This window comes from Spermophilus citellus (assembly GCF_964194105.1).
Source record: "Spermophilus citellus genome assembly, chromosome: 15".
NCBI lineage: Eukaryota > Metazoa > Chordata > Mammalia > Rodentia > Sciuridae > Spermophilus > Spermophilus citellus.
Window position 1 is genome coordinate 63,927,963 of NC_138195.1, and position 12,639 is coordinate 63,940,601.

Consider the following 12,639-nt stretch of genomic DNA (forward strand, 5'->3'; position numbering starts at 1 on the left):
AGGTGCGGAACGCGGTGCCACACCAATACATAAATACTCAATCTCTGAATTTCAAGAGAAGGTCACAGGGACCCGCGGCGCCAGGGCCGGAAACCCAGCGTCCCTCCCTGTCAGTGCAAAGACAGAGAGAGGACCAGTGTGACCTGGGAAGGATGGTCCCAAGCCGCTGGCCCGTCTAGCCTGACCGCAGCCCCACCAGGGAGGCGGTGGATCTGCCCCTGGGCAAGAAGCTCCGGGAGAGGCACTCAAGAGGGCAGCGGAGGACAGAAGCGCCGTCCCAAGGGAGCAGGGGAAGGCGCGCGCGCATGCGCACGAGCGGCACCGCCGGCCGGAAGAACAAGGCAGCCGAGCGGCTGCTGTCGGCGCCAGACGGCGCGCCGGCCGCCGGGAGAGCGTGGGCCACGAGATGGGGCCCCAAGAGAGCGCCCAGGAGCGCACCGGGGAGCCTGCCGAGCTTCTGGAGTCTGGGCTGCAGCTGACCGACCACGCGCCTTCGAACGCCAGCGAGGAGCCTGCGGACGCCGAGGCAGCCGGGGCACCCGGAGGCGGCAGATGCTGGCTCTGCAGATCCTCGCCGTGCTGCTCTCGCGCGGAGCCCGGTGAGTGCGCGTGCGGCCCGGGCACGGGTCTCACCTGGGGGCCGGGCGGGGGCCGGCGGGCTGGGGCTGGGGCTGCAGTTGGGGTCTCCGCAGTGACCACCGCGCCTCCCTCAGCATTCCGCCCCGCGCCCGGGAAGACCGTCGACCTGTCACCTGGGGGCACAAGCCTCTCCGTGCCCCCGCCCGCGCCAAGACTGGAGAAAGTTCTGATTGTGTTCGCAACCCTTTGCGGATTCTAAGGCTCCTCCTGTAATTAGTGTTGCTGGCAGACCCTTGGAGTCAGATTGCTGTTTGTTGTGCCCTCCCCGAGGAAGTTGAAGGTGGGAGGTTAGCGAGAGAGGCCAAGGCCGAGGTTAGAAGAAAGCTGACCCTCAAAAACTTATCTCGGTCCTAAACCCGACTTCTCGAAGAGGAAGTTGAAAAGCATGTCTGCTCCAAAAAAGTGTTTGCCCCAGAATCTTAGACTCTTGGAAAGGCAGAGTTGAGTAGGACCATTGGTGCTAAACCTTTGGAGAATAGGAGGACTTTTTAGCAACTTATGCAAAACTCCCTGTTAAGGATTACCTAGTCCTCAAAGACAGGAAACCCCTTCCGCACCCCAACCCCCTCTACCCTGTGACAACCCTTGGTCTCTGACAAAGAAGGAAAGTGAGTTCCAGGAAAGTGAGGGTTTGGGGAGGGTTTTGTTTGTTTGTTTGTTTGTTTTGTTTTTGTTTTTCTTCTAAGGTCTGTCTGTGTGAAACACTGCAGGTCTGAGCAGCACCAGCTTTAGGATCTCAGCTTGCCAAAGGCCCTTTCCACTGGCACAGCTTCCTAGAAGGAAACATAGTGAGGTCTCAATTTAAGACCAAGTTATAATGTTTGCATCACCAGATCTCCTGGATCTCCTCCCTTAAATGTGACCTGGGATTTCTATGTCTCTTAATTTTACCTCCTTTATCTTAATTTTGCCTCCTCACTGTATGCACTTTACCCAATTTAGAGAGACAAGCCTTGAAAGATAATTCTTGCTCCATTTCTTCCTTAAGTGCTCATAGAAACTTGTCCGATTTTTGGTCATTTATACAAGCACTGGTACCTCTAGAGCCAGGTTACCTCAAATTGGTCAGTGTGCAGCTCTTGAAGAGGTCAGTTTCTCACCTTATCAGCCAGTGGCTAAATGTCATAAATCCTAAGTCAATCCTTGCAAAGTCATGAACATTTCCTCTTTGTGAATCAACAAGGAATCTTGTGGTGTCTTTTAACTTCAAAGAAAATTCCTAACAATAAGACTTAGTAATAGTTATTGTAAGGCAATCAGATAACAATCTGAAAAGAAGATTGCCATAAAAAGTACTTTAAACCACTATACTGTTGTCATGGAACTTTTTGATAGTCTCCTTTTTAGACTCTATCTAAGTAAGTTATCTTAACAATGTTGGTGTTCAAGTTCAGCTTAGAATTCTTACCCATTTTTCTTACATTCTTGCATGACCCTAACAGACAGTGTACAGCTGTCCTAAGAGATCTTTTTGCTTTCTTCAGGAATAATGTAGATCTTAGGCTGAAGCAGGGAGAAGTTCGCTTAGTACTGGGCCTTGTGTCTTCCTGGAAGGAGTGAGTTCTGTTGACCAGTAATGGTCCTCAAATAATGGAGCTTTTACAGTCCCAGAGGTTCTGTTTCAGTGGGTCTGGGGTAGGGCTTGGGAATTGAGTTTTTTAAAGTTACTCAGGGGATTCTAAATCCCAACCAGATTTGTGATCACCAGTTTAAAGCAGAGGCTCAAAGAGCTGAGCAAATTTTCAGTTTCCTTTGGGAAATTACACTTACTTAATTTGAATTATTTAGGGTTGCCACATTATTGGATATGTTCCATGTGCTCGTGGAAATACATTACATGAGCACACACCTCTCTGGGTTATCCCACCCTGTTGCTCATCTCCATTGACAGAATTGAAATTATTATTCAGTAAAAGACGGAGGTTTGCCTGAGTATACCCATTCCTCACCCTCATCCCTCACCTTCATTAACAAATAACCAGATTCAGCTAGGCCTTCTAACATCTGTCCTGTCCAATCGGGAAACATGAGCCTTAAGTATTTATAGGTTTAAAGAAAAAAAAGTGTGTATGTGTTTTAAAGGGAAAGAACATCAGAGCCAAGGGTGTAAAATTACCTTTTAAAACAGTTAAATATCATGTTAAACTGAAATTTTCCTGGAGAAAAATTGACAAGTTAGGTTGGAGGACATCCTTGAATTATAGAGCAGGGATATGTTTTCTGTCCTTGACCTTCTCATTCTGTTCTGAGGGTACAGTTTCTATGTATTATGGGCTGGGTTGCTTTTAAGAAAAACTGTTTTATTTGGATCTGAATTCTGAAATTTCAGAAGTTAAACTCCAAGGCTGACCACAGGCAAGGCATGCTTTTTGTGGTACTTAACTTGGAAGTCCTCTAAAACTTCCTTCTCATGGCCTGAGTAGGCATATGTAGTTCACTTCTGCACTATTTGAACATGTAGGGACAGAATAGAACATAGAAGGTTCTGGCACCTATAAGGGTTGATGGTTGCTAGCTTCAAAGTAGTCTCTCCAGATGTGCAGAAGAGGAAGAGTGGAGGTCTCTGATGAGAAGGGTATCTTTGACTACAAAGGTCAGGCTGTACAGTCACCCCGGAAGGACTGCAACATCACACTTTGGTCTTGATTTTTAGTCACTTGTGGGCAAAGGTATCTAACTGACATGAGGATGTTGAGAAGGACATTTAAAAAAAAAAAACATTGTTACGCAATAGTGTTCTATAGCTGAGTAACACATTGTACCTTCCTAGATTGAAATGATAATCCTAGTTTTCCAGCAAATTGTACATGTTCACACACTCATCATGTTCAGTGTGCTCTTAACTGACAACAGTCAGTTGTATTTCCTTCTTGTCCTCAGTGTGTGGGCTTTTAGGGAGTGTTCTGCTTACCCTGCTCTGTTTGCTTTCATTGACCAAGGAGTGACAGTGAAAGCAGGTTCTACTCCTGTGACAGGAAACTAAGACAGGAAGGGGCTAAACACAGATTGTCATTAGCAGATTGAACACTGGATGCTCTGGAGAAAGCACAAGTTTCCTAGTTCAGATGAAGCCAAGAAATAAGGATTAGATGAAGTGAGTCTCTGCAAAACTCCTGGGAGTCAGAGGGCACTGGGGACCCTGCAGCCCCTGCCCTCAACTGGAAAGATGAGTCGTGAACCATGTTACATATGTGATTTACAGTTCAGGATTCCACAACAGAGAACCTTCCCATCTTATGTTGTTGCCAGTCATGTTAGACTCTTAAATCTCTTGTGAAATTCTCTCATATTCTTTGATTTCACCAAATATTTATTCAGGGTCTTCTATCTGCCAGGCAGGGACAGGATAGCTGAGATCCTAGCCCTGGAGGAGCTCACAGGCTCACCAAATCAACAAATGATCAGATAACCCTGTTATTAACTGTTTTCCAGAAAAGAACACTTTCTTCAAAAAGCCAGGTTCACTAGTGAGAGGGGAAGTATTTTTCACTTCCATCTTGACAAGTGTTTCTTGAAGATTTCTCTCACTGCCTTGGCAAGCTTTTTGCTTCGTGACTTGTAAGAGAGGGTGATTCTTCAGTAAGCCAAAGGAAATCCATTTTATAGGGTGAAACAGTATTTTTTAAATGGTTTAAATTGTTGCCCTTATCTAGGGGTTCTTCATAATTGATGGGGGAAATGGTACAGGTCCAAAGAATGGATATGCTTAGAAGGAAGTATTTGTAGTCTGTTAGCCATTGACACAGTTCCATTTTTCTCAATTTTTAAGTGCAAATGATTAAAAAAAAAAAAAAGTACACTTGGAAGCAAGGACTAACCAGAATTTAATCTTTTTCAGAAGCCAAGAAGAAAGCACCCTGTCCTGGACTTGGCTTGTTTTACACATTATTGTCTGCCTTCTTTTTCTCAGTGGGCTCTTTATTTGTTAAAAAAGTGCAAGACGTCCATGCTGTAGAAATTAGTGCATTTCGATGTGTGTTCCAAATGCTAGTTATTATCCCTTGCTTAATATACAGAAAGTAAGTATTTCTTAAAACTGCAAAGTAGAAGCTATTAATAAATGTGTGTCAATCTTTTGACCTGCCTTATTTTCTCTACAGTATCTGCTTTATCATAGATTTACCAGTTTCTATACCCCTTAGCTCTCATAAGTGAAAAGGCACATGAATCTATCCACACAAGATGCTGTTGTAAGCGCTTACCACATGTCCACAAAAGGAGGAAAGAGAGTAATTCACCACCACCACCCCGCTTTGAAAATAAAGCTTTCCCTATATAATTCCCCTCATCTTGTACCACCTTCCCTTCTTCCCTTTGGCATCACTAATATTTGGAAGAAAAAAAAGTAAAGGTAAGGAAGTAGTGGTGTCTCCTAGAGTCAGAGGTTTCTTTATTTTTTTTTTAAACCTTAAAGAGATTTTATTTGGATACCCAATTTCTTTCTTTCTTTTTTTAAAGAGAGAGAGAGAGAGAGAGAGAGAGAGAGAGAGAGAGAGAGAATTTTAATATTTATTTTTTAGTTTATCGGCAGACACAACATCTTTGTTTTGTATGTGGTGCTGAGGATCGAACTCGGGCTGCACGCATGCCAGGCGAGCACACTACCGCTTGAGCCACATCCTCAACCCCCAGAGATTTCTTTAAATGAAACAGGCTGCTCTCTCACCAGGGTAGGCACAAGGCCATAGTAGTTTAAGATTTAGGTCTTCCCCAGAAAGCGATAAGGATAAGGATAACCTTGAGCAAGGTCTTTCTGGCTACTTTCGTATTCAGCTTCCTCCTTTGGAATGATACTGTCTTCTGCCCTGCAAGGTGGTTACAAGAGTAAAGTAAGATTTATTCTAGGACAGAGTGCTTTGTGTATGTAGAACATAACAGTATATGAACACTATATTTATTGTCCCCTCACTGTTCCCCCCCCATCCCTCCATCCCTGCCAATACCTCTTTGCCTTCCCTGTGGAATCCCCCACTCTCCCCAGGTTAAATCATGCCTTCTCAGGTTGTTATAACCTACACACACCCCAGTGTACTTTGAACCCTGGGAGAGAGGCCAGTGGGTCCCTATTAGCTGGCTGCTTGGCTCTCCCTGTCTATGGGCAGAGATGCTTAAACCCCAAATTAAAATCTTTACCCATTTGCCACCTAAGTCTCCTTGTGTCTCCTAACATAATGCCAATTCACTTAGAAGAGTTTCACTCCATGTTTTGAGTGAGGAATTGTTGCAGAAAGTGAAAATCTACTAAGATTAATGTTATCGGGATTTCCAGTGTGAATATGTGCAACTCTTGACAACTTAAGAAAATAAATGATGATAAGATAAGAAATTTGTACTGGTGGCAACAGAGCCTAACATAACCACTTTCTCCATTTTGGGATAAAAATATTGTCACAAGAGTTTTCTTAAAATATTTGGCCCTAATCTGTTTTGACACATTTTATGTTTCACTATCACAGAAAACTAACTCCTGGCTTTTCAAAATATGGGCCGAGGGTGGCCACTCTTTGATTTCTAACTCCGAATATCCAGAGTTGTCCGGATATTATCCAAACACTACACATACTTTTGTAATGTATTTTAAACTCTTTTGTCATGAGGATAACAAAAAGTTGTTTCACATTCAGTGACTAAAGTAAATTTTCACTTTGCTTCAACTTTTATAGAAAAACTCATGAGATTGAGAATGCACATTCGCTAGGATCAAATTTCCCTTTACAGTGCTAATAAATTTTGAAATTATATTTATTATAAAAATGACACATTTTCATCATAAAAAATTTGGAGAAAATAAGGAAAATTATGAGTCTACCTGCTAAGGTATAACTGTTAACATCCAACCTATTTTCCTTTTTATCTTTTTTGCAAACATAAAAATTATAGATGTATGCTTAGGGGAAATAATATCTATATTTACTGATTTATATTGTTTATGAGATTCTTGTATGCTATCTTTGCTTGTACTATGAACACTTTTAATGTCATTAGCTATATTTAGAAAACATTTTTTAAAGGTATGTAATATTCAGTGGCAGATATTATGATTATTTTTCCCTTTTGATATTTAGTACTTTTGAAATGTTTACACATTTTGCTTGAAAAACAAATACCAAGTTCACTTAATATGCATTTCTTCATTTGAATTTACAGAACTGGGTTTATAGGTCCAAAAGATCAACGAATTTTCCTCATTCTCAGAGGAGTCCTTGGTTCTACCGCCATGATCCTTATATACTATGCTTTCCAGACAACGTCCCTCGCAGATGCCACAGTTATCACGTTTAGCTGCCCAGTGTTTACATCTCTCTTTGCTTGGATATTTCTCAAGGAAAAGTATAGCCTTTGGGATGCTTTCTTCACCTTGTTCACAATCACTGGAGTGATCCTTATCGTGAAACCACCATTTTTGTTTGGTTCCGACACTTCGGAGATGGAAGAAAGCTATTCAGTCCACCTTAAGGGAATGATTGCGGCAATCGTACATGCCGTGTTTGCTGCGTTGACTCTAGTTATCGTAAGAAAAATGGGAAAATCTGTGGACTACTTTCTGAGCATTTGGTATTATGTCATACTTGGCCTCACTGAAAGCATCATCGTCCTCTTTATAATAGGAGAATGGAGTCTGCCTTACTGTGGCTTGGACAGGCTATTTCTTATACTCATTGGGTTCTTTGGTTTGGGGGGTCAGGTATTTATGACAAAAGCACTTCAAATAGAAAAAGCAGGACCCGTAGCACTAATGAAGACAATGGATGTGGTCTTTGCTTTTATCTTTCAGATTATTTTCTTTAATGACATACCAGGCTGGTGGACAGTGGGTGGTGCTTTCTGTGTAGTAGCCAGTAGTGCTGGAGCAGCCATTCGTAGATGGTTGCAGAGTTCCAAATAAAGCATCATTGCTGAAATGGATATTTTTTTCAAGTACACCATCAACCATTTCAAATACACACACACACCTGGAAATTTGCAATTATTGATTGATTATATTTAATAAATTTCATAAATAAAGTACCATTTTTGGATATGGTATGTCTTTAATTAAGAATAGCTAGTCTGGGTAGTCTAGCAAAATTTTTTGGTAGTTTTCTGTTTTGTTTTGCTGTTGTTGAGGTGGCCTTGATGAGAAGAGAGCTCATTATTTGAAGAAAAACTGCAAAAAATTTTATGACTCTTAATAATATATAATTTTTAAACATATTTTTGGTACTGATGGGATTTGAGTGGGGAAATTTTAGAAATTATTTTAGCTGTGTAGAGCCTAAGAAACTTATTGATAATGCTGCTATCATTAGTATTATGTTAACAATTCATTTGCAACATAATTCCATTTAGGATGCCAAAGCTGAAGTTTGGTATAGGTGCCTACTTTTTGGTATTAATAATCAAATGAATTGGCCTTATTTTTGAGGATTTTATAAATGATTACCAATCATACTTTTAACTCATTTGTGCCTTTTCATTTTGATGGTGGAGTTTTTATATGTAACTTCTAAAAAGTCTTTAAATGACCAAATTTGGTCAGTAATTTTCTGTTTCAGTGGCATTAGCAACTGTAGATATCATTTTATAATTCTGTCCTCTTTTTTGTTTTTTGACATTGCATTATTTATTTTTGACACTGCACTATTTTTTTTTTTAACATTCCAAGATTTCCAGTCTTTAAATCACAAGAGCAAAATCTTGGCATGATCAGTGTGCACACTTCTATCCTGAAGTGTTTTCTTCTCACTTGAGATGTGATTTTTCTATAAATTATCCTTGAATTTATAGTGTGATGCCAAATAAAATTTTCTCAGGATCTTATTAAGTTGAAACGTATAATATTGCCAAGATTTTACTATTTTAACTTACAACACTCAGTTTCATTAGGTTTATCCTAATAGGTATCCCCCTTACCTACTGAATCACTGTCTTTGGACTATAGACTTTAAGTAACTTTTAAAAATGCAGTTCTATTCTATTAAACTTAGTCTTTTTTCCTTTATGAGATTATATGTAATAATGCTTATGCTATACGTTAAATGTAATGATCTGTGAACCCCACAGTTCATTGACTTTTATAGTTTCTTACATAGAAAAAAAAATCACTGGTAAGTTCTAGTGATGTTAACTATCAAGCTGCACCACGATACATCATGAATTCAAAGAATACATTTTTTTTTTAATCTGGAGCATCTTCCAGCCAATATTCTCCAGTTGAAGAAAGAATTGGGTATCTAGGAAAGCGTGGCAGGTTAGTCCCAATATAGGAAATACATGCACATGAACCTTTAGTGACCTCCAGCGCTTACTGTGTCAGATAAATCATCTATCATTATCTTAAGCTGTTGAGTAGAAAGGCTAAAGGTTCTTTCCCACCCTTTCATTACAGTTCTTCCAAAGTAAGGAATTTGACTTCTGGGATTTATGCTTCGGTGAGAAAAGACCTTTTCCAGTAATTCCAAAAGGGAACTTTAGGCTTTTGGATATCTAGTTAACTAATGCTTTTCACCTGACAAATGCTAAATGAAGTCTCTTTAGGTGAGTCAGCTCAATCAACTTTTACCTAACTTGCAGTATTGGAATTAAGACTTGTGAAAGTATCATTTTGAAAGTACTGTGGATAATTAAAAAATCTGAGCATTTTTGAGCTCAAAAGTATCTTAGAAATCATCATGTAGGAGCCATGCTCCATAGATTAGAGGTGACAGAGAGGAGATCTGCCCAAGATGAGTTTCCATGGCCTCCCCCGACATTAGTTTCATGAAAAAAATATAGGGAAAATGAACCACACCTGGAGCTATCTAAGATGGATTAATTCCAGTTTTCTACCTTGCACAATAAAAGAATCTATAGGATCTTGAAAGTTAAATCCCTTTGGACCTATGTTCTAGAGACATGTTTTATTTCAACAGTGTGGCTTTAGTACTTGAATGACACCATATATGACTAAAGTTAAATAAAACATTTCTTCTCCCAACTTTTACAGGGTATGATTCTTAAACACTTCTAATGTCCAAGGTGTATACAAGGCTATGTATTGTAACAATTATGGGTGTGTATATTTTTGCAAAAATTGTAGTTTCTATATCTCTAAAAATATTTTTCATAACTTGTTTTTATAAGTAATAAAATCATATGAAAGTAATAAAATCATATGAAAGAAAGCTATATGTTGGTTTTCATGATTATAGAAAATTTTGTATGTAAATTAACATTTCTCATTTTCATCATGTGCTTCAAAAGTCCTTCTCTGTAGAAGATTGACCTTTAGCTATATAGCTGGCATGTAATCTCAAATTTCAAGTTGTTTATCTGTCCGTCTTCCACTGTCACCTCAACTCTGACATCTCTAAAATAAAGGCACCAATTTTCTGTTCTAATAAGCTCTTTATTTTTCTAGACCCTCAGAGGTTGTAGCAGTTTTAAACTCTGTACGTTTTGTTCTCATGGCTGATCTGTTACTAAATCCTGGGATATCTTATTTTTGTCTTGTGAATTCATTGTTTCCTTATTATTTCCTTGGCTATTTCCATCATCGTCTAAAACTTACCCCAGCCCTGATTTATCACAATAGTGCCCTAATTGGGTTGCCTGCGTTCAACTCTTCCACTCTGATCCTGTGTCCGGGCTACATTAATCTCCCCCAAGCCCCATTGTTACTCTGGTTCTCATGAAAACACAGTGGTCCCTTCTGCCCACCCTCACATCCAAGTGATTCATCTGGCCCTGCTCCCACTTCTCCACCCTGATTTCCCTCCTCTCAACACAAACTTGACTTGTGCCAGTCTTCCCACCAACTCCCACATCTGTCAGTAGCATCCTCCCTCTGTGGTTCCCCTGCTTTCCTCCCCTTCTGTTATTTGCCTTGTGAAGTCTGTCAGCCTCTGGCAGTGGCTCTGCCAGAGCTTTGTTTGTTCCACTGTCTCCAGCTTCTCACCCACATAATCCACCTTGGAGCAGTGGTCAAAGCACCAGATTAGGAGTAAAGCCTTGAGTGTGATTTTGTCTTTTTCCAATCAGGCACTCACTTAATGTACCTGGGCCTGTTTTCCTCATTTGTTACACAGAAATACAGTACTCACCTAAGCCATCCTACAAGTGAGTGCCATAGACTTGTAGTCCAAAAGGACAAAAACATGGAGTACTGAACTGTGGTTAATACTGTAGTGTTGAGCATTCACTCTCCTCTTCAAAATGATATCTACCCTGGGTATGGTGAACAGCCTCACCATGTCAGAATGCAAACCCACTTGACTCCAAGCACAGAATTCTGTTATTGGGTAGCTTTTATTTCCTGGCCAGTTGGCTCATGGAGAACTGCTGCATGCCACTGCTCCTTTTAGTTTATGCATAGGTGTTGCCATGTCACCAGTTGGCTAGTTCTCTGTGGGAATTGTGCTTGGCTCTGAGTGGGGTAATGGGTCTGATTATCTGTGTTTTCCATGCACTATTCTCTTCCCTCTGATGATTCTTCAGGCCTCTTCTCTGTTCCCCCAAATATTAATTAGCTTCTTGAGAGTAATCTAGTGATAAGAAAGATTTCCTTGATAACACCCCGGATCTGTGTAGGGATCTGTGGTCAGCAGTGGGCATTAGAATTTGGTTGTTGTGTCATTTGGGCACATGAAACCTGAGTTCTACCCCATGCATGCTTTTTATGGCTCTTTTGGTGCCTTACCTCAATAAATATAGCTACCATACTTACCTGTAATGTTTGCAAGATGCCTTACTAGGGATTCCCTGTAATGCACAAAGTCAGACCTATCCAAATTTTAGCCTATTTGAACATTAAGTTTGGAGCTGAACTTCACAGCTCATGAACCTTGGCACTGCCCATCACCTCCTGGAAATTGGGGTAGGGGAGGTGCAATTTATGATAGAGGGGTAAACAGGCATATCTGGTATTGAGGCAGAGCAAGAAAGGTTATACCATAGCAGCCCAGTTCCACAGAGAGAGGTTCCACTGAGTTCAGGAAATAGCACTACTCAGGGAAAGAACCAGGATCTTTTGTACTAAACTTTCATCATTGGTAACCATCCAAGAGAAACCCCAGCCAGCTAGCCTTCAGGCAAATAACTTAGCCCCTATTCATGAGGAGTTTCCAGGCTTGGGTCAAGAAAGCATAGATCCACATTCGAACAGAGTGGACCTGGGTAGGAGAAAACGTGTTCAAGTGAACAGCGCAGCATCAAGGTACCATGCCAGGGAACACCATGGTGCAGCAGTTGGGGACTGAAAGCCCAAGGTCAGGGAGTGCATCACCAGCCAGGAGCCTGTTTGAGGATGTAAATACCTGACCATTTGTTCTGAATATACTTGACCATGATTTACGGGTTAAGCCTTCTCTGTGTCAAAAACACACCAAAGAGATAGAAACTAATGGTACAACTATATTTGAGGTTTTCTGAAACAAACGTTACCATGTTAATATTAGAACTGAATTTTAAGCACCTTAATTTGGAAAAGACTAACCTTTTCTTTCTTGCAGTGTTCCCCCTGGAAACCCAGCCACATTGCTGTGAAGAAGCCTAGGCCTAGGCCAGGTGGAGAGACCTACACCCAGAGGAATGGAGGTTCCCAGCACTTGGACCCATCTGCACTCCAGCTGACAGCCTGCACCAACATGCCAACCATGTGAGTGTGCATGTTGGGAATGGATTCTTCAGCCCTCAGGTGAGCTGCCCCAACTAATGCTGTGTGGAGCAGAGATGAGCCACCTCTATCTCCTGAGCTCTGCTCAAACTTCACATTTATAAGAGAGAAAAAAGATTGTTATTGTTTTAAACTACTAAAAAAATAAATAAAAGTATAAGAAACATAACTGCCTTGAATATGTTTATGTACCCAATTATACATGATCACAATTACATAAAGCAAACACTTCAAATAGAAGAAAATCAACAAAAATTCTGAACAGTTTCGCAGGCCTCTTGGCCTATGACAAATAAATTTAGCAAAAATTAAATATTTAGAGGATAAGAACAATAAAGCATCATAAAACTAATCTATACCAGCTGTTC

At 40.7% G+C, this 12,639-nt stretch overlaps 1 protein-coding gene across 1 annotated transcript; it reads left to right on the plus strand.

Moving 5' to 3' along the window:
- Window positions 1–308: 308 nt before the first annotated feature.
- SLC35G1 (solute carrier family 35 member G1) lies at window positions 309–12,114 on the plus strand. The gene is made up of 3 exons (XM_081267179.1): window positions 309–599; window positions 4,478–4,658; window positions 6,787–12,114. Exons 1-3 carry the CDS (start codon window positions 407–409, stop codon window positions 7,523–7,525), a joined length of 1,113 nt encoding a protein of 370 aa, XP_081123305.1. The 5' UTR covers window positions 309–406; the 3' UTR covers window positions 7,526–12,114.
- Window positions 12,115–12,639: the final 525 nt, after the last annotated feature.

Excerpts from the sequence above, each read along its gene's own strand:
- SLC35G1 (XM_081267179.1), top strand. The coding sequence starts at position 407 with ATGGGGCCCCAAGAGAGCGCCCAGGAGCGCACCGGGGAGCCTGCCGAG. Across the intron at positions 600-4,477 it reads CTGCTCTCGCGCGGAGCCCG|AAGCCAAGAAGAAAGCACCC; the intron begins GTGAGTGCGCGT and ends AATCTTTTTCAG. Across the intron at positions 4,659-6,786 it reads CCTTGCTTAATATACAGAAA|AACTGGGTTTATAGGTCCAA; the intron begins GTAAGTATTTCT and ends TTGAATTTACAG.